General features: G+C 41.0%; 1 protein-coding gene across 4 annotated transcripts in view; it reads right to left on the bottom strand.

The window, feature by feature from the left end:
• Positions 1-22,656, bottom strand: part of LOC117542249 (protein TASOR-like) — a 70,459-nt gene that overhangs the window by 31,468 nt on the left and 16,335 nt on the right. For all 4 annotated transcript variants that reach the window (XM_034209821.1, XM_034209822.1, XM_034209819.1 and 1 more), the window contains exons 4-14: positions 22,227-22,299; positions 21,919-22,010; positions 19,217-19,348; positions 18,766-18,896; positions 17,551-17,582; positions 15,187-15,292; positions 14,165-14,268; positions 3,036-3,139; positions 2,656-2,728; positions 1,709-1,783; positions 1,198-1,385 (exon numbers count right to left, since the gene is read on the bottom strand). In XM_034209821.1, the coding sequence (XP_034065712.1) occupies positions 1,198-1,385; positions 1,709-1,783; positions 2,656-2,728; positions 3,036-3,139; positions 14,165-14,268; positions 15,187-15,292; positions 17,551-17,582; positions 18,766-18,896; positions 19,217-19,348; positions 21,919-22,010; positions 22,227-22,299 (1,110 nt within the window). The remainder of the gene's footprint in view (positions 1-1,197; positions 1,386-1,708; positions 1,784-2,655; positions 2,729-3,035; positions 3,140-14,164; positions 14,269-15,186; positions 15,293-17,550; positions 17,583-18,765; positions 18,897-19,216; positions 19,349-21,918; positions 22,011-22,226; positions 22,300-22,656) is intronic.

Below are 22,656 nucleotides of genomic sequence, written 5' to 3' on the forward strand. Positions count from 1 at the left end.
CTCTCTGCGTTTCTGCGCTGGGCTAATGCTAATAATGCTAATGCGAGGATAATAAAATGGCGGCTTCACAAAACTTTTTGGGAGTTTTACGGGGCGTGGTTTGCAATCCGCCCAGCCAATCAGAAATATAGCTCTTTTCTCACAAGAGAGCCGTACGAAAGTCCCTGCTCTCTAGCAGCTCTCTGCTCTCTAGCAGGGACTTTCGTGGGGGTAAAAAGGTTCTCATTAACTAATTTTAGAACCGGCTCTTTTTGGTGTGAACGCGATAAAAGAGGCTAACGTCCACGCTAGCTTCCACGCTAGCTGCTATATGTTTTGCATTGAGGTGATACTTGAGGCTTGATGTGCTGCGGTGATATGCGAATTCCGTTTTGCATAATTTGCACACAACCGTGCTCTTATCGACGCTTCCATCCGTCCGTTTTTTTAAAACAACATTTCCCACTTCACTGTGGTTTGTTGTTGTCTGAAGTCATGAACGTTAGTTGGTGCTCCAGTATAATCGGTACGCCTGAAACTCATCCAGTGAGAAACGTTCCGCGGTGCAAAAATAAGTGCGATTAAAATGCGTTAATTTTTTTAACGCGTTAATTTTTGTGTAATTAATTAATCTTAATTAACGCGTTAAAGTCCCGGCCCTAATATATATATATATATATATATATATATATATATATATATATATATATATATATTTCTATTAATCATTTTCGGCCTTTCGGCATTCGGTTTTCGGCCAACTGTTTCCTATTTTCGGTATCGGTTTCGGCCAAGAATTTCCCATTCGGTGCACCCCTAGTGATAACTGAGAAGTGTTCTGAAGTCAACGGAAAAATAAGTGAGAGGAGCCCCAGCAGACGAGTCAGATTTGTCTATAACTGATGATGCATACTAGTTTGGTGTTTTGTAATCAATGTGATCCAAAGTAAACCTATACAGATACAATTCTGATATCCGTCTCATTATTGTTTAAGCCTGTTTAATTGAAAAGTCAGTTAGGAATCTAAAACCAACTGGCACACTTGAAGATCTATTTATTATCTATTATTTGTCCATTAATACGTGTGCTATGTATACATTTTATTTAATATATTTTGTATATGATCATGATACTGGATGTTTGTAAGTATGCATTAATATTTGTTTAATCATTATTTTACTTTTTTTAAACAAATTAAATAATACAATTAATGTTACCTTCCCATCGGTCAGGCCGACGAGGTATTCCCGTGTGAGGTGCTCCACGCCTGCAGACAGCTCGGGGGGGTGGTTGGCGCGGGCCTTCACCAGAGCGTGGTGCAGTGCTGGAATAAACTGTGAGAGCCGTGGCATCACCGGGCTACCAGACTGTGATGCATTATGGGACGAGGAGGCACCCCTGAATGCTACAGGGAGGAAAGAAGAGAACATTTAGAGTTACATCAGAACTTCAGATTTGACCCACTGTTTAGCGTTTACGGTTTTATTCCTTTTTGCTTTTTTAAACTGGGTTTATAAATGTTGTTTATATCAGCCGGAGGTTAACTGACTTATATTGTGATAAAAAGGCTGTAGTTTATGGGGACAGTACAGCAGATTATTGGGAATTGTTGTTACAGTTGCTGTTAACTCAGGGAAACTAAACACTTTTTGCAGACTTTTGTAAAGTAAGGTATAAGCAGGAACACAAAGGTTCTGTATTGTAAAACAAAGCAGATCAGTTACTCACTGGATTTAGACAGATCTCTGGACTCTGGGAAGACAAACAACGCCTGGAGACTTCTCTTCCAGTTCTCTTCTCTCTCTGAAAAAAACAAAAAAATCATTGTTATTCCTATTCATACCTACAACCAAAAAATATATAACTTTCCTTGATACATTTGGCTCTAAACAATTAATTGACACACTTGACATTTATATTTTTGAAAGCTATGATTGTTAGGGATTAATTTTGTCTTTACTCCTAAACATTTAACCTTATTTTGTGTGTTGACATGTACGACCATCCCTGCTTCTAATCTCCCGTAAGGAATGTGTTGATGCAGTCGTATGTTGATACTAGGTTTTACAGCTTGACCTACAGGGCATAGGGAGGTTTTGCGAGTGTGAGAACGCTAGCTTCTAAGCTCCAGAGATGGGAGAGACATCTCCTGTGTCTGCAGATGTTTACGCCTATTCCCAATATGTAGATTTGACTCTCTGTAAACTAGTTAAAAGGTCTACCAAGATGCGAGGCTGATCAGATTTGACATGGTAAACCACCCGTGCAGTCAGAACCTTTGACTGTGTGACTTGTGATGTGAATTTCTCCGGCCGATGCTTGTATTAAATATCAGTGTTTGACATCAGAACTCCTGCTCGTCCTGTGTCTCCTTCATGAATCAGTGACTCCCAATGCATTGCTACACAGAAGTTTCCTCCACAATGATGATATAGTTTGAAGCCAAGCCGTTTAAAAAAAACAACATACCAATTCAAAGAAAATATAATCCCACAATGTTTTTGATGTTATATCAACCACATCTCTATCTGTATATATTTTTCTCATGCTTAATTAAATGTTACTGCAAAATGACTTTTTTTTTTAAATTAACGGTGTACTAGCAAGTGGAATAATAGACAACTTCTCCAATATTTTCACAACCTTATTTACAAGTTCACCAAACCACATCATACCTGGGGGCATGGCCATCTGAACACTGGATAACAGGAGGAGAAAGCCTCTGTCTGACAGTGCAGTCACCAGAACCTGAGGGGAAACGGACGACTGTCATTTAACAGTTATTCATTATTTCACTTTTTCTTTTAAAGCAGTTCTCCTTTAAATCACTTTTTTTCTAATTTATATATATTGAAAGTTTGGAGGTAATAATCCCCTGTGGAAGATTTACAAACATCAATATCTTTTGAGATTGTGACACGAGTTTAAAGAGGCCCTTTTATGCTTCTTGGCGTTTTCCTTTCCTGTAGTGTGTTATACCAGATCCTATTATTTCCCAAAGGTGTGGATTTCCTGTTAAAATAAAATAAAATAAAAAAGGTAGATAAAAACTCACCACTCTCTTTGTCTCCAGCTCCTGCAGCAGTCCGGTCACGCTGGTTGTAGACCGATTTCTGTCTGTCACCTCCAGAAGACTGCAGCAATGACCGCTATTCACAACTACACACACACAAAAAACACAATACTTTTGATGATACCAATATTACCTTTTTGTCTGTAGACTTGCAAAGAATAATTATTTCAATAATATTCTGCTTCAATCCATATTTGTTTGCATTTAGCTTTGAAAAACAACATTTTAAGTGCATGTAAAAATATTGTGACCTCTCACGTACATGCATTGAGGCACATACTGAGAAGTTAGAAAAAGTTGATTTAATTTAAAAGAAGTCTAAATTAATATGATACATCAAATTAAGGATTTTCTTAAGGTCATATGTCGTAAAATTAATGCTGTCAGAATTATCGCGTTAACGGCGGTAATGAATTTTTAGAATTAATTGCGTTAAAATATTTAACGCATTTAACGCATGTGCAGAATGGCCCGCCCCATACATCCCACCAGTGGCAGCGCCAGAGTATGGCTGGGGTAGGCTACACCCATACCAAGAAATGGCTTAGCCCCACCATGAAAAATGATGTTAAAGGAAGCAAAATAAAGTCCGCCAACTCGCGGAGTAAATTGCACAGACAGCAGTTAGTAAGATTGATTTCAGTAGCCACTTGTCTGGAAATACCAAAGACCAGAAACGGTTTTGAAAACTTTTGTCACGTAGTAATCGTCTTCTCAATAGAACATCTTTGATAATGTCTTCTGGCCAATCAGAATCAAGATAACGGCGTGGTGTTGTTGCAGGAAGTCCCGACGGAGAATACTTTTGCTGTAGTACAGGGGTGCACATAACATAACAGAGGTTATGTGCGTAATCTGAAATGCGTACCGTCACTTGTGTCACAAAGTGCATTTGCGTACGACAGAGTCGGTCTCCGTGTGCACAGACAGGGCTGCTGTTAACGTCGGTCTCTGTACAACGGAATTGTGCCAAAACTACGCCAACCGGCTGCGGAGGGAGACTCCCTCCCTTCACTGGAGAACTGCGCTAAAACAGCTGATTACAACTTTCCTGAAGTACTCCCCCGTTGATAGAAATCAACACGTAATTAATTAAGACCCCACGGTTTGATGATTGATAGGTGTGTGGGCTGTCTTTCATTTTGACACACAGAAATTTTTTATAATAAACATACATACTGTATGTTGTTAAATGGATATATCCGCCTTCTTTCATTTATCTCTCCATTCCCACAACAATATACATAAATAAATGGCATATTTTGGACATAGTTCGAATGGTGATTAATCATGATTAATTAATTTTTAAGCTGTGATTAATCTGATTAAAAATTGTAATCGTTTGACAGCCCTACGTAAAATATAATGACAGACATTCGATAACCTCAATAGAAGCTTTGATTGTAAAAAATATATGAAATTGGCTACAAAACTTGATAAATAGACACGACAGTGATGATTAAAAACAAATCTCAAAGGAATACATATTCTGCTGTCTTCTAATATTGTAAATGCAGGTTCAGGATTGATGATAACTTCAATTTGAAAAGTTTTAAGTGAAGTTCATCATGTGTTGCGATGTTGCGGGAGTCTGGGACTTCTAATGTTCATTGCCAAAACTACGGAGTATCCATTGTGCATATGACAAATAAATAGGGGTGTAACGGTATACGTACCCGTAGCGAAATTATTCGATACGGGCCCTTCGGTTCGGTACACGTGTGTACACGTGTGTACATGTGTGTACCGAACGAATATAACGTTAAACGTAAAAAATTGAGAACGTGAACAAATTTTTGGAAGTAATCTCAGGTGCTGCGTCGCAGCGTTCAGTGTAATTTGCTCACATTGGGTTCAACACGTCATAGAGCGACCAAGTCATTTCATTGGACGAGAGAGCTGGTCACAGGGATGCGTTCAAATGTAGTCAGTAATTTGAGGAACTGTCGAAATGACGAACGCAGATCTAGTTGAGCTCGAATATCCTCCAGCATCATTGAAGTCTCCGGTTTGGGAAGATTTTGGTTTCGCAGTTACGTACAAGGATGACGGACAAAGACAAGTGGACCGAACCAAAGCTGTTTGTCGGCATTTTTCAACTAAAATTGGTTACGCGTCTGGCAATACATCAAACTTGCACACTCATTTGAAAAGGCATCACCCGAACGTTGAAGTATTAAAGTAACATGTTATAGCAGAAAGTTGTAGATTAGCGCAAATGGTCTTTTCTTCCACTTGACTTGTTAATAATCAGAAGGTGGTTTTTTGGCTATTTGTGAGTAGATAAGGTACAGTACAGCCTGTGATTTCTGCCTTGAGTAGAATGATTACCCGTTGATCAAGTATTTTTCAGAAAGTCATTTTGGGCTTTCAGGGGCAGAACTCAGTAGGTTGTCTGTAAGAGTTTTCTGTATGATCTGGAAAGCTTAAATTAATAGAAGGAGGAAATATTATGTCAATTCTTGGACCTTCTCAAATATAACCTACTTTAATTACAGTTTCCAGATATTTGAAGAAGCCATGGGATGATGTGAGTCACACAGAGAGACACTGGTCCTTCTGAGTTATCAATAGATGCATTCATTCTAAGTGAGCTGACTTCGAGGTTGAAGGAAGTTCAGAGAAGGCCTTAGGGCAGAGGTGCCCAGTACGTCGACCGCGGGGGCAATGCTGGTAGATCGCGAGTCATTCATAAAAAAAAAAAAAAAAATCCAGCTCCGTTAAAATAGACAAAACAGGTTTTGATCCCTCCTCCCTTGGCCTCCCTGCCACTTAAATCAGGAGTTTACTTGATTGACAGAAAAAGCGACCTATCGCTTTCCAGTCTGTTAACCCAGAATGCAAAGCGATACAAAATCAGTCAAGTGCCGGGAAAACTCAAATTAAGTTAGAGACAAACAACAAAATGAGTGCGGGACCGAGCAAAAAGCTAAAAACATACCACTTCCACCCAGAATGGGAGGAAGAATATTTGTTTGTGATGTCACATTCAAAGGTTATTATTTGTAAAGCAAGCGTCGCTCTGCCAAAGAAAGGTAACGTGGAGAGGCATTATCGGAGTGTTCACAAGGCATATGACAGCGACTTCCCTCCGAGTAGCGAGTTGAGAAAGAGAAAGGTCATGTATTATTGCTACACAAACATTATCTCGCAGTCTTAGTGTCGCCAACTCGTTTCTAACATGCAAAAAGACAAACAAATGCATCTATGGTCGGTGTATTTTCGACCTTTCCAATCCAGACGAGATCTCTCTCCCGTCTGTGTGCGAGGGGGCGGGGCAGTTTACACACACACGTGGCTGCTACATGCAGCAACACACACACACGGAGGAGATGGCAGAGAGAAGCGCTCCAAGGTGTGGTTAAATGTTACCCGTCTTGAGGTGGACAATGCTCCTTGCCAAGAGTGTTTAGCATGTAAGGGCGGTAACACGAGCAATTTGTCGAAACATTTAGCAAAAGTGCACCACATTCAGACGGAGGAATGCACCGGGTTCGACTGTCTTTCTAGTAGCTCGGTAGCCCCCCCATCCACGAGTAACGTTTCCACGTCAGGTGTTATGTATGCTAGCAGCAACACACGGAGTTAACTACATTATACAAACATGGGTTAATGATTAGCGGTAACAGAGTTACTCTTTATTTTGTTAAAGTTTCAGCTATTCTGTTTACAGTTCTGTCATCACATTATTTAATATGATTTGTTAAAGCATTGTTGTTTCTTTTGGTGTGAAATATATATTATTTTTTTTGCAGGTCACCCTTGAAAAAGAGATCTTTTGATCTCAAGGGGCTTTCACCTGGTTAAATAAAGGCTACAAACAAACAAACAATTTATTTTATTTAAATAAAAAGCAATGTTAATTTTGTTCACAATTTGTTAAGTTAATTTAATTTAATAATATATGTATTTTTGAATCAAGTATTCATCTTATTGTCTTCATTGTTAGTTTCCACATGCCTAAAACAACCTCAAGCTAAATCTAAAAGTTGATTGCTAAATAAGAGCGTTTGAGAAATTGTGCAAGGCACAGTAATAGTCCGAATAGTCGATTCATCGTTTCATTAATCGATTATCAAATTAGTCGTTTGTTGCAGCCCTATTGTAGTTATCCCATGTATAAATAAAACGTGTTATTCAGCAACCCTTGCAATTTGGGATTTTATTTTTGGTTGGTAGACCTCGGTGAGCTGGTCATTTCAAAAGTAGCTCACCAGCCAAAAAAGTGTGGGCACCCCTGCCTTAGGGTATGGGAACAGTTAACCTTTGTTAGTTAACTGATCCTAAATATGTCATAAGACAAGGACGTTTAAACCTATAACAAGCATAGCTTTCAGAGAGGAAAGCAGGTGACATTTGTGTGGGGGGCTGCATGATGAAATGAGGGTGAAATTAGGGAAACATTTAAGAAACAAATACATAAACAAAGGTGTTTTCAATGTTCTATTTCAACAGACACTTTAACCCAGATCCCATTGTCCTTCACCGAGTGCTTTTAAGAGCACAAGAGCCGAAGCTCCTTTTTTTGTGAGACAGTCAGCAAGCTGAGATTTTGTGTCTGACCAACGCACCTGCTTGATCCTCTTGCTCTGAATGAGCTCCTTAATGCTACTGATTTCCAACCTGAGTCTCTTCTCTGTGACTTGTTTTGTGGACTTGAGCGCATCGAACAGAGAGTGGTTATCAGTCACACAGAGTACAGGGGGTGCATTCAGTCCAGCATTTCCAGTAGTGAGCTCAGAAAATAGTGTGGCTAGAAAAATTGCATTGTCTACCCCATCTGACATGGCAAGAGTTTCCCCTGCAAGGGTACTGCGAACCACTCGTCTGATTTTCTTAGTACGACATGAAACTTCCCTCTTTCTCCCATAAGTGTTATAAAAGCACCTCCCTGTGTACCTCCGTCTGGGAGGTTTCCAAATGAAGCATCACTGAAAACTATCAAGTTCAAAGCATCACTGTTTCCCAGATGTTGAAATCTGAGTGTCACCTTTTCAGACTTTAGCTTACGGATTATCTTATTAGCATCATGAACAGACTGTACTGTTGCCCCTTTTATATTAGAAGCCAAACAACATGAATCAAACATTACATCAGGTCTTGTCTGTTTAGCAACCCATAGGATCTGTCCTATTTTTGATCGTAACTGCTCTCTCTCTCAGTTTCGTTGAGGGGTTCATTTCTCTGTGTGGCCCGACTTGCTTGTATGGGAATAGGCTCCAGGTTCTCGATATAACTTTGTTGATGTACCTGAACTTCACCGTTAACTTCATCCATTCCTACATAGGAGAACTTTTCATGCTCCTCACGCCCAACCTTGAATGCAGACTGCAGTTGGGGGATCACATTGGATGAAAAGTTTGATGAGCCTGCCCAAAGAAAATCATCTACATGACACGCAAGCACCCCAGTGACCTTACATTGCTCATCCAACCAGTAAAAGACTGCCGGATCCACCTGTGACACTCTACTACCAGTACTCAGCATGATTTCCTTCACTTTGTTGTACCAATATAGTGATGCATCTGCAAGACCATATACAAATTTTTTTAGTTTCCATACAACATGTTGACATCCTGCCTCTAGAGGGGGGCGGATATAAATATCCCTGGATAGCTCCATACCCTGCAAGAATGCAGATTTGATGTCCATAGAATGGACTTCCCACTGGTTTTGACATATCACTGATAACATAAGTCTAAGTGAATCTGTGGCACATGTGGGGGAATCTTTCAGTAACTCTTGAATATTCAGCTCTTCAAAACCTCTGGCAACCAGTCGGGCTTTAGGCACTATACCCTTGGGAGTGTCCTTAAGACTACAAACCCATCTGGTGGAAATGCATTTCTGCCCTGCATCTTCAACTTCCTCAATACATTATTATTGTGCCAGTCCTTTATTTCTTCCTGTTTAGCTGCATCAAATGAGATGTCTGTTGGTTACAAGTACATCAGCTTCTCTGTCTTCTGTTTTCAATGTTGAGATTATCAACGTGTGAGATATCAATTGATTCCTTTTGCCATCACTACCATCATTCTCTAGATGTTGCATGTTATACCAGGTTTTATATTTCCCCGTAGCCTTGCCTGATCTCCCTAAGACTCTTGCTTTAAGTAGAGGATTGTCACCTCTGTTCATATATGTTACAGTCTGTCCTGTTTTTAAACATCACACCTGCAGAAGGAGCAGGATTTATTATGAGCATTAGCCTATGCGCCATTTCAGTTTGTGTTACGCTACTCAAAGCTTCACTTGTATTGGCTTCCCTGTCACCGAATTGTTGTTCATTCTCTGTATTTTGCTCACTGTCTAAACTACCAATTGCATTGTTTATACCTTGCTCACTTCCTGCTTCTGTGTCAGCATCATTTTGTACCATTTGCTCTTCATTAACCTTTGTGTTCATCTTGGAAAGCCTAGAGTGATGCACTCTCACTAGGCAACCACCATGCCTCACAAAAACAACAGCCCCATCCTGACCAATAACTATCCCTGGTCCTTTCCACTCAGTGCATTCAGCTCGTTTGTATACACCTTGTCACCCCATCTCATATTTCTCATCTGTGGGTCCTGAGCTGCTTACGTAGTGCTCGTCTTATCCTTTCTGAGCACTCTGCTTCAGTAAATGCTTTTCTAGAGCATGCAAGGCTGAAATGTGCTCTCTCCTACTCTAGCACTCATAGTGGTACCTTCTAGTGCAGGTGGTTTATCAACCAGTACAGAAGGAAAGGTTGGGGTTCTGGCCAAACACCAGTTGATGAGGACTGTAGCCGTGCACATTGAGCATACTGTTCTTAGCCATGAGAGCCAGTCTAGGGCTGTTTGCTAGTCACATCCATTTTCCCGTCTGACCTTCTGGATGATGTCGGTGAGGGTCTGATTGTGTCTCTCCAGTAGCCCATTGCTCCAGGGGCTGTATCCTGCCGTGGTTTTTGTCTCAATGTTAAAGTTCTCTGCCATGTCACGGAACTCTGCATTGTTGAATTCTCCTCCATTGTCACTGTAAAGTCTCCGTGGTGGGCCGTAGACGCTGATCCATGTATGAAAGAAAGAGTTCACCATCACAGAGGAGTTCTTTGTTTTCACAATGCTTCCAGCGCTGAAACGTGTAAATTGGTCAATGATGTGGAGGTACCATAAACTTGGTTCCAACTCGTGCAGGTCCACTGCCACCGTTTCATTGTACTCTGAAGCCAGAGGCAAGCCCACAGCAGACTTCGGCTTGGTCTTGCTGTATCTCTGGCATATGTCACATTCCTGTACTATTTGTTGTAAAATAGTGTCACAATCTTTGTCTTTATTTCCCGAACTGCGGAGGAGTCGCTGTAGTCTTTCTGCGGAGGCGTGACCAAACTGTTTGTGTAGTTTCAGGAGAGCTTTGTGTTTCTCATTTGAGGTCATATTTTCTGTGACTGTAAGGACCTCATATCTTCATTCTGGCTGCTGTTTTCTGTGACTGTAAGGACCACATCTTTAATTTCAATTTGATTCATTCCTGTGTCCTTGTCTCTGATATCTATACAGTAGTGTCCTGAACTGGTGAGTTCAAGAGGGATATTCTGTTTAAACATCACAGCTCTATCATTCTCCATGTCCAAGATGGTTCCTGCCCCTTTTCAGTGAAGTCTTACTCAGAAGTAGGGGATATCAGCTTTGACTACTTCAGTTTCCACTCGACATTTTGTCTGTCCTATTTTGGCAGGCAGTTTCAGTATTCTGGAGGAATGCACTATATTTCCATCTCCAAAACGGAATGGTCTGGAGCTTGGAGTTTCACTTTTCACAATCTGGTTCACTTGACTTTGACTGAGATCAGCGACGAAGCTGTCCAACCATTTTTCTCCACACACTCTGCGGGTACATGCAGTGTCAATGATAGCCGTCCCTAAAGACTCAGTTAGGAATACCTCTGATTCAAACAGTGAGGCTTTAGTAAACAGTGTAATGTCACATACCTCTACCTTTGTTTGATCTTCAGTTAGCTTTACTTGTTCGCTACTCTTGTGAGGACAGTCTTTAGCCCAATGGAACGTGCTCTGACATATAGCACATTTTGATCTCTTACCGAACCTATCCAGTGGGTTGGTACCCTGTGACGGTTGCCTTTGTTGTCCAACTTGTCAAACTGCTGCGTTGTTGGACGTCTGAATCTTCCTTGTGAGCGTTGCTCTATGAATAACGCTTCATCGTTAACGTGTATTCCGTTTGATGTGCCGCCTTGCACTCTCCCCCCAAAGATCCTCTTCAGCGCGGACTTCATTGCTAGCACGGCGTCAGGAAGAGTCATGTCGTACTTTTTCATTCGGTTGTATCGCTGTTCAAAGTCAATCACATAGTCCGCCATGGACACGGAGCTCTCCTTTTTGATACAGTCAAAAAAAGAGTAAGCATCGTATGCGCGGTCTCTCTCTTCTTTGAGAAACATGCCATCTAGTTTTGCTAGCAGTGTGTCCATACCATTGTTGTTGTTCAAATCCAAAGCGGGTATTTCCATGGCGATGTCCCTTGCCCTTCCTTCCAGCCCCAGGACAATGGCGAGGGCTTGTTTCTTCTTATCAAGTTCAGTAACCAGCTTCCAAATGGCGATTTCATTTTTCCAACACTCGTATGGTCGGGATTCGTCGAACTTCGGTGGAACTTTGTAGTTAGCAGTAGCCATCTTCTGCTAACCATCCTCTGCTACCAATGTTAGTCTACTACAAATAAACACGACGTTTATCTTCTGTTAACTTGGTTTATTCAATCAACGTGCATAACACCAATACAGAGCCATTAACGAACAGTGGACCTCATGCTCCAGGTCGACACAGACTAACTGCGCATGCGTTTCACAGTCTCAAGAGGGCAACCTAGACTACCGTAAGGCCAGTAGTATAGGCGCAAAGAGATTACATGTTAACAATAATTACTGCTCAACTATACCTGTGTTTGTGTTTTATTGATTTCTCTCCGTTTTATTCTTTCATGTTATGAGTACTAAATTGCCACAACATTTTGGAGTAGTTGGCTTAAACAGATGTGTGTGCGCGTTAAAGGGGAATGGGTGTGCGTTCTGTCATGACTCCAAAGCATTGTTGTGGGACTGCCTGAGGGCAGAGGGACATGGACACACACACACTGTAAGGAGATGGGGTGAAACAGATGGAGTCAACAACTGCTGACTCATTGCCTAGGGTCCCGCCCAGAAGTGAAACTGGCCAATGGAGAACTACCAGCTCACGGTCTAGGGCTCGCCCAGAAGTGAAACTGGCCAATGGAGAACTGCCAACTCACTGGCTAGCTCGCCCAGAAGTGAAATCGCCAATAACAAATAGCTAGGGAGGAGCAACCAACACAACTCCTCCCCACTTGTGTGTATAAATATTATGAAATTCTCATGCTCGGTGCTGTCTTCTGACTGACTGTCGTGGTACGTATATCATACGGTAGTAGAATTCAGCCCGGAGTGCTCTGTATTGTACTGTTGCAGAGTGCTCTGTATTGTGTATTGTTGCTTTTACCATTAAAAAACAGATTATTATTATTGAGTTCCTTCTTTTATAAAATTGACCAGCTCATCAGTCATCAAGGGACAGCGCGGAGCAGAGGTGAACCTTCCACCACCGCCATTGGGTGGTGCTCCAACAACGTGAATATCACCAGTACCAAAAGAATATCGGCCCCGGGCCGATTATCGGGGCTGATATTCCGCATTTGACCAATTATCGGTATCGGCCTTTTTTTAATCAAATTGCCGATAAAACTTTGGCTCTGATGTGGCCGTTTCTCTGGCTGCAGTCACCACTCTGTGTACACGAGCAATGTCCCGCCCACAGCGCTATCTGATAGGCTATTACTGAAGTGTCAATCAACACTGAAGATTTTCCGGGCGGGAGCCAGCCAGAGAGGCGGGACCTTCTCAGATTACAGGCAGGTGCGAAAGAACGCAGACACAGAAGCACTAGCAGCAGCGCTGAGCGGCAGAGCCATACATGTGTTTCGAAGGTAAGTCAATTGAAAGCCGAAGTTCAATAAAACATCCCAATCCCCTATGCTGAAGTTGCAAAAACACCACGAACTTATGATCCAATTCTATCAGTTTCCCAGTTACACAGGAAGTCAGTCAGAGTTGGGGGTGCGTGCAGCGTCTCGCAGCGGAGTAACTGTGGTGCAGGGGGTTGATATGTGAAGCTCATTAGCTAGCCAACATGTATCTAGCATATGTTTAGCAAAATATTAGAAGTGAGGCTACTAGACTAACGTTAGGTCTACTGTAATAGACTCACTTTTAATAGTTTGCAAAACATTAGCTAGCACTATTGTTTTGCAGTTGCTAGCAGCTTATTGGGATTTTATGCTAGATAGACAGGCATTGTTTTGATATAATAACTTAAGCATTATTGTTAGTTAAGCATGTCAGCCTGCAGCCCCACTTCTTGTCTCTCTCTAACACATTGCAGATGGCTGCACTAAAGAAAAGGGCACAGAGAGGAAACCAGTTGTAAGATGTTTAAAAGTTCATTAAACATAATATATGCTTAAATGCATTTCAAAGAAGTTGTGTTGGAGTTTGTGTTATTCTACATTTTGACACCAAGATTTTCTGATTTTACTGCAAATGTATATCGGTTCCAAATATCGGTTATCGGTCTCCTTGATTACTAATAATCGGTATCGGCCTTGGAAAAGCCATATCGGTCGATCCCTATTACAAACGCCAAATATCCTTATGTTGCCATGTTAGCAAAGTGCTACCTGGCTGTATCTGCTACCTCTGTCCCTAGCGAGAGGGTGTTCTCCACAGCAGGATACATTGTTAGTGCCAGCAGATCTGCCCTTTCGGCAAGCAATGTGGACAAGTTAATTTTTCTTTAAAAAAACATGAAAATACAATGACAAGCAAGTCATAATGTCAAATTGGCTGCTTAGGTACTAGTACAGTACAGTTCAAATACAGATTATTTCAGTTCATCGAAATGCTGCACCTTAATGTTTATTTTATTATATTTTGTATTTATTTGAGTGAATATTCACAGTTTAATAATAATTAAAAACCCAATACAAGTCTTTGAATAATTGAATCCTTTGAGTCAGCTGCTGTATGGTCACTCTGAGTGTTAATCTGGCCTCACCTTGGTGGCTGCTGCTGTACAGGTTGTAGGAGAGCAGGTCAGAGGACAGGTACCTGGTCAGCTGCTCCAGCCTCATTACACAACCCATTTCCAACTTCTCCGGTCTGAAGGAGACACGAGGAGAGACACGAGGGGAGACACAGAGCAAATCATCTTAACATGTGACACACTGGTCTAACCTGTATTTAAATTATAAGAAAGTTACTTCTAGTTGGGAGATGAACTCTCACAAAAAAATCAAAAGGAGGTTCATAGATCATCCTTCACCCATTTGATTTACACCATTACAAAATTCTACTAACCAGAAATGCATTTTCTTAACATTGGTTTAACAAATACATCCATCAAAGTTCTAACTGTTAAGGTCCAGTTCAAATGATCAAAGTAGGGGGTGCTCCATTATGGCATAAATCATAAAGACGTTTATTTTGGGTCAGTTCACTATAGAGATCACAATTATTTTACAGGAATACTTGTTTACGTTGGACAAATCATGTATTTATTGAACTTTGAAAATCATCTATTTTTCTAGGTGGATTATTTTGCTTTACTTTTTATTGTCTAAATAGGCTCTCAGTCATATTGGCACCAGATGAACCAAACACACCAACAGGATTTAATGAGGCTGCGGTTGGTAGACTCTTGGACCCTCTGTGGAGCATTTATCTGTATTGCATCACTCTGGTTCACTTGAAAGCAGTTTGTATTTATTTATTACACTTCAGTAAAAGACAGGATAGGGGTCTATGTGGAGATAAAGTCATTAACATGGGGGTGTCAATTCCCCTGTAGGGTTAATGGTTGGATATCTTGCTTTTATGGAGGGTCACCGTGTTCTACTTTATTCAGCTCAATGTAACCCACTCTAGGAAGGAAGTGTGCACACATTTAAGATCTATAGGAGCATATAAGTATATTGTTTTTTATGTATTTGTTGCCTTACTCATCACTCAGTAACAGGCATATATTACAAAGTATTACTAAACAGTTTAATGAGCTGGAGAAGTCAGGGCAGTACTCACAGTCTGTGGGGCAGCAAGGGAGGAGAGAAGCAGCGGAGGGATATCTGGAAGAGAAGCCGGTCACCTTTCACCAGATCTCCGTTCCACACTGTGAACTGAGCGCGCTCTGAGAGGAACAGACGATAGCTAACAGTTAAACAATCGACTCTTTGTTACACTTAATGTTTGAATCTCTTTAAAGAGCCTGTGACAGCATCCCAACAACTGTTGTGCAATGAAATATTGGGCTACTAGTAATCTCGAACCGTCAGTTTAAAAAAGAAAAAGCGATACCGTTCCGTTAAATATCAATAATTTCGAACATCGTGGGGAAATTCCTTCGACTCATTTTGAAGTTTTGGGGGAAGCCGGAAGTGACGTCAATGCGGGAACGCTTCACTGTGCGGCGAGAGAGCCAAACACGGACAAAGTGTGTTGTCATGCGTAGAAATGGTGAATTACTGAGTTTAGGCACGTTAATAACGTTTTAATGAAGTTAACGACAGTATATTCATATTTGTCAGTGCTTTCATGTCAATTCGGCGAACATAAACATAAATGATCGTGGTGAAGATGATGATTACATTAGGATTAAAAATCGGTAGTGAGAGCTACTGAATTTCCTCCCGTAGGATGTGATATAAAAACAAATCGATTATTTTTGTAGTTGTAAACTCAAGTGGATGAAACTACATTTATTAGTGCTTTCATGTCAATTCGGCGAACATATGATACATTAAATGATCGTGAGAATGATGATTAAAAATCGTTTGTTTGTGCCGGTCTGCATTTCCTGATGAGAAAACAAACCGATGCTTTTTGTAGTTGTAGTACACCAACATGGATTAAACGTGTGTTTTTTTCACCACAATGTTGGGGAAATTAATGGATAAAATGCACGGATTATTATTATTATTATTCCCACTCCGATCGGGACACCAGGTCCACCGTTTCCCCGCAGCGAGGCTCCCCCCGTTGACAGTTTACGTGGGCTGGGTGCAGTGGCGGACTGGCCATCGGGACGAATCCCGATGGGCCGGTACCGAAGTGGGCCGGTCGGATAAATCACTAGCACATCCCCCATAGGCGGCGCGTGAGGCTCAGGTTTGGGAAGGCTAAATAACTTGTTTTACCTGACGCTGCCCGCCTCCGGCGTCTATAGAAAAGAGATCAACTCAGTGTGCAGAGTTTAAATCTCTCAAGTCATATTACAGGATAAAGGAAATACAGTTTAAACTGCCGTATGAAGAGAAGACGCCGACGTGTCGCACTTATCATTCATATTACATCATCAATCAGATCATCGATCATATAATATCATAATATATCATATATTTCCTTATCTGAGTCAGCTTCTCCAGCCGTATCTGGCCGTGCAACACTTACAGTGTCACATACTGTATGCAGAAGTATTATTATTAGCAACACATTATGTTGACGAAACACTCGAGTCAAATGTAATTAAAGTCAGATCCACTCGTGTCTTAGACGTGAACGCGCTCTCAGCTGGAGAGAGAAACCCTGGCTTGAGTTACCGAGTTGATAACCAGCGTCGTAGGACCGCTTAGCGAGATCTCGTTTGTTAGTTTGTTGTTGTTAGTTTGTTTGTTACTCAAACATATCCAGGGTATGTTGAACTGGCTTCGTAGTACAGGGCACAGGTGGCTGGCAGCGCTAATGTCAAAGACACAGACATTATACATTATATTTGTATTTTACCAGGATGCAGTGACACAAATATTTACATATTTACATTTACTATCTACAGCACCCGCCGCCCCTGACATCCCCCACTCCCCCCGTTGACAATTTACTAGCGGTACCGAAGTGGGCCGGTCGAGAGTCCCGGGATGATTTTTAGTCCCATTCCACCACTGGCTACATGACCGTATGATCGCCCATATTGACGCACCTAATTCCTAAACTTCAAACAGATACAACATAAAGCGATCCTTCAGCCTCATATGAGCTCTCAGACACGTTCAACATTAAACTGTCATCGCTGTCTGAGCTTGCTGCTGTGTGCGCCATCGTGCGTTTACATGCAGATGCTGGGATCCTGAACGGTGCAGCTGGAGCGCTGTGCCCGCAATGACGTCACACATAATTTGGCGGGACTTGAAGAATCCCCGAGAAGATCCAGAAAATGGTCAACATTGAAGGGCAGATTAATGGTTATCAAAGTACAAATATCCAAAATCAGTTCAGTAACGGGTTTCAAGGGGACAATATTTACTCAAATTGATGGGTTTGGATGATGGGGGAAACTCGTGTCACAGGCTCTTTAAGACCTTGATACAATTACATTGGTGTGTGGGTCCTATATTTGAGCTGCAAGTGTGAAGTTCATTTAAGGTGTGTTGTGATTTAATGACAGGGACTCACCTTTACTGGCCTCTGCTGACTGACTGTTCAACCTGTCCATCAAACAAAGAGCACAAAGAACATGTTAATTAGGGCAATTAGTGCTTACTGCTTAGGGGTTTATTTGAAAGTATTTAGACCCCGGCCACACGAGGACGAAAACGGCTAAACGCATAGGATTAACGCAAACGCAATCGCAAAAAAGCTTCCGTCCACACGCAATAGTTATCCGGATAGTGTCTGCCCACACGAGACAGCTCCGTTTAGCTCCAACCGCTGGAGAAGCTGCAGTACATATGCAGGAGCCTGTACGTGGCGCTGTAACTTCCTCCACGAAAGCAGCGAAGAAGCATGGTTGTCATGGTTGCCCTTCTGTTTATTCTCCGCGGTGGGGGCCGAGGGAACCGGGCAGAGTTTCTCGCCAGTCAACGTGTATTAAAGTTTAAATCTTCCCACAAAATTATAAAAGTGCCGGTCAAAGGTCTTCTTTGTTATTTATTGAGCTTTAAAACAAATGAATAACGAATCTATATATTATAATAATAAAATACACGGAGCCTCTCTTTTTCCTCCCTCTCTTCGGACAGCGCCAGTGTCTGTTTCATGCAGCAGCTGATCCAGTAATGAGTGACCCGGCCGACAGTAAAAATAAACATATTTATATCTAGATGATCTGACTTGAAGTGTGTGTTTTACTCCGTTCACCGCCGCATCACAGCGGGAGGAGCTGCAGGTGAGCAGAGCTGCGTGTCTCCGTCCTGTCAGATTTGACTTCACTCGCGTTTATGTCCATATTGAGAGAAAGATAAATAATCTGAATTCAGTGTGCAGTTTACTTTGACGCGGGGGTGAGCAGCAGAGGTGGGGAGAGGTGGGGCTATTGCCTCATCATTATCAGAAAATGATCGTATAGGGCGTACACACGGAGCCGTTGGACCCCCCAGAGCGTTGCGTATGCCGTTCTATCCACCTTGGGACCCGTTATCGTTTCCTCAGTCGTTTAGTGCCGTATTCGGTCGTCCTCGTATGGCCGAATGGTCTATATGACACTAAACAGTAACGCAAACGGCCGTTTTCATCCTCGTGTGGCCGGGGCATTATTTTGAGTGTCTTCATTTAAATGTCGGGAGACCCTCAATATGCATCTGCTTATTAAGTGTTTCTGGATATTTTTATTTAGTTATATGTTCACTTGTTTAAAACAATTGCATTTTAACTTGAACTATATCTCCATACCTGATGGGGGCCAGAGGTTTGCTGGGAAGTGAAGAGTCTTTTCCTTTAAACAGGAAGGAGATGACGGCGTACGGACAGACCTGACGAGGGCGCGGCCGCAGCTCGTCAAAGGAATACTCGTAGAAGTATTGCTGAAAAACATAAAAAGAACAACAGCGTTCAAAGCTCAATTCAGTTTTGAGTCATACAAATATTTCATTACTTTATTTTCAAAGCACCTAAAGCCCTCACGCACCAAGCCACAGTACCACCAGGTGTTTCATGTGACACGTTTACATCTGAGATTTAAAACACGATTAAGTTCCAATGTGAACATTACTTAAGAGCCTTATTAACAACGGAAAAAGCAGTTAAAAGCATTAACATAATTATTGTAACTGTCCAACAGATGAAATGTGATGTATCATTTGTATGAAAATATTTCTGTCAATCCAAGTGTGTGTGTTTTTACCTGTGTGAGTTCCAAGGCGCGGTAGGAGGAGAGCGATGTGACTTTGCTGGCGTTCTTGGAGGTGTGGCTGTCGAAGCGAGGCGTTGGATCTAAAAGGTTTTTCATGTTTTCATAGATGCTCTTCACTTTACCCTAAAATTAAAAAAACAGATACAAATCCAAAGGTCAAAAAACGGATTATTACCATTTCCATCACTTTTTTTATTTGAAAGAAGACTTAACACCAAGATCAGGTAATAGCATTATTTATAGCAGATTTTGTGTCCAAAATCATTCACCATAAAGTTCACTAGTGTGTTCAAATGTCAGGATTAATATTATTAGTATACTTGTGAAACCCTAAGTATTTTCGTTATCCCCAAACGCAGCATAACAAAAAAAGGTTTGATGGCTAACCCCCCACATACAAACGGGGGTTACAATGAACAGATGAATTTGACCGAAGCATTATGTTTTTCTCAAATGTTCTTAAGATCATCATTTGATTTGTGAATTATTTTGACCTAGATAATCGTAAACAACAAATAATGTAACGGCTGCTATTAGAGATATTTTTTTGTCCAAAGATTTGGTTAATAAGACCTACCTTTTTGAATATACGTATCTGATGTTTTTCATGTAGTCATGCTGGGGTAGGTAAAGTATTTGTGTAGATATGTGTTTATGCAAGGCTCTACACTGACAGTGGCAACCATATGCTTGGAAAACAACTCAAATGTATCCACCTGGTTGGATATCTCTAAAGGGAGGTTGGGTATCTAACTGATGAGGCAAACTTTTGGTGACTCAAAAATACAGGCGTGAGAAAGCTATTTGAATTTGAGTTATTTTATTATCATTAAGGTCAAAACCAGACAGATGATGTGGCAAAGCTCGGGAGACTCATTCCAGCTCTTCTATTTTTTTCAGTGTTTTGAAAAAGGTGTGAGGCAAGGGACGAGGTATGAGGCAATTAATCTAAGAGTGTGTTATCGGCATTTTGTTTTTGTGGTGTTTTGTTTTTGTGGTGCACAGGCTGTTTTGTTTGCATCATCTTTGGGTTGGCGTAAACCAAAAACAGACCATCAATACATGAGGCTCGTTTGAGATGAGCGAGACCGACGCAGAGCTGCGCAATTGCGACCGCCGTCTTGCTAGTGCGTTGCATGATGGTTAGTCATTTTGTCCGACTTGCTCTGGAGACTCGACTGCATGAGACGTTGAAATCTCGCGGGACAAAGACGCTGGCAGACTTGAGAGCGAGACGGCGCAGTTCCTCTCCACGGGCTGCGGAAGCGAAATGCTTGATGGGAAACGACTCGCTGGTATCTCGAGCTGAGCGCTCATTGGTGGTTTTTACCCCGTGCTGCTGATGAAACTCTCCTATTGGCTCGGCAAAAGTTTGTTGTTGTTTTGTGTCAGTTTTACGTCGCCACATCCATTCCCATGTTTCATCATTGTTCCACAATGTTTATCATAATGAAATTAATATCTATATATTTTATACTATACTTGCACTGCTTACCGTTTTCATACTTTATATATCTTAGCATATTCATACACACTGTTCATACGGCTCACAGGCTGCTGTGTATCTAGTGTATTCATACCCCTCACTGTTTATTCATCATTCAATTCATTCTATATTTTATTCTGTAGATTGTGTACATTACTTTTCACTTCACTGCTTGTTGCACCTGGTTAGAAGCTAAACTGCATTTCGTTGTCTCAGTACCTGTAATATGTGCAATAACAATAAAGTTGAATCTAATCTTGAGCAGGAACAAATGTATTTACTTAGTACATATCTGACATTAACGATTAAACACATTTGTGCATTCTTTATAATGCAAACTGGTCAAGACCACTGACGGAAGTAGTTTTGAAAAGTAGTGGTTCTGTCTTTAACATGTAGGATTCAACCCCCCTTGTATTGATTTGTTTTAAAATGAACAGACAATCGAGTCATTCATTTGTAGTGGTATAATAATTGTGGGATTTCTATTGCATCCACTTCATCTGCAACGAAGAACGCCAGCACAATTTCTGCCATTGCAAACCGAGTCAAGCCGACTCCGAGCTGTCCGACTTCAGGCGAGCTTTTTGAGACCTCCCCCGGCTGCAATCGGCTATTCTCGTCTACTTTCGAGGCGAGCCGCAGCTCATCTCAAACAAGCCTTTTGACTACAGATCCAACTTCATCTGTACATCCCTATAGGAGTTATCTATCAGTCTGTATAAGTGTATGTCTACTCATTTTGGTTAGTTTTTATTGTATATCTTCATAATAGACTCCTGCATTTACTTGGTCACTCACAACATTCTCTGCATTATTGAGCTTATTGTATTTATTTATTTTATTCTTTTTCTGACATGTTTATAGTTTACTTCATCTGCATTACTTGCACATTGGTCTGCAACGTAATCTAACACTATTTTATTCTAATCTATTCTACTCTGTTTCTTCTTGCACTATTTTTTATTTAGAATTGGTTTTAGTAATCTGTTTTATTGTTTTATGTCCTATATAACTATGTTGCAATGTTGGAGGAGCTTGGGACTTAAGATTTTCATTTCTACACTGTAGCTACTACATATGACATAAAGCCTTTGAATCTTTATCGACATGAAAACAAAATAGATACCGAGAAAAAAACATTTGCACTGCAACAAAGCAGGAAGCAGAAACTTCTCACTCGTTTCCTGTGTCTGACATGATTTACCTTCATCACTTTGAAGATGACGATATCCCCTGTGAACCCGGGATTTATGGGGTTGACTTGAAGCAGGTCTGAATATTTGGACAGATACACTCCTAGAGACACACACAGGAAGAACACAAATAAAATCACAGGTTCATTTCTTTTCATCTTACACCAACTTGTGGGCAAAAAGAAGGTTGATTCTACAAAAGGGTAGATGCTAGTGCTGGATGTGTTCACCAATGGAAGTTACAAATAACAATGAAACAGAGAATAAGCAGGGAATTCAAAATAAGCAGATAAAAAATGGTTAAAGCTGTGACTCCTACCTTTGGTAGGGTTTCCCAGCACTGTGATCCAACTCTGACCCACCTGCAGCCCCTTCTCACACAGTGCAGGCAGCTACAACACACAAACAATTCAGAAAAGAGAGAAATTAGATTGATAGAATGGGATAAATATCGATCTTAACGATAAAGCTTGTAAGAGACAAGGATTTTCTTGTTCAGATAGTTTCCTATTCCTTTCCTAAAAACATGTGCATTTGGAGTTATTGCTTTTAAATAAGTGCACAGTTATCATAATGGTCAAAGTGCATTTTCATTGAGATTTAAATGCAGTATTATTATAATTGTTCTCGTAATTGTGTACTGTTACTTTAGGTACATGCCATGTCCATATCCTGTCAGTCATTAAGTATAAAAACCACAACGACTTAAAAAAAAAAGACAGGAAGTTGTGTGTATTGTTAACAGCAGA

This window comes from Gymnodraco acuticeps, unplaced genomic scaffold, assembly GCF_902827175.1.
Source record: "Gymnodraco acuticeps unplaced genomic scaffold, fGymAcu1.1, whole genome shotgun sequence".
Taxonomy (NCBI): Eukaryota; Metazoa; Chordata; class Actinopteri; order Perciformes; family Bathydraconidae; genus Gymnodraco; species Gymnodraco acuticeps.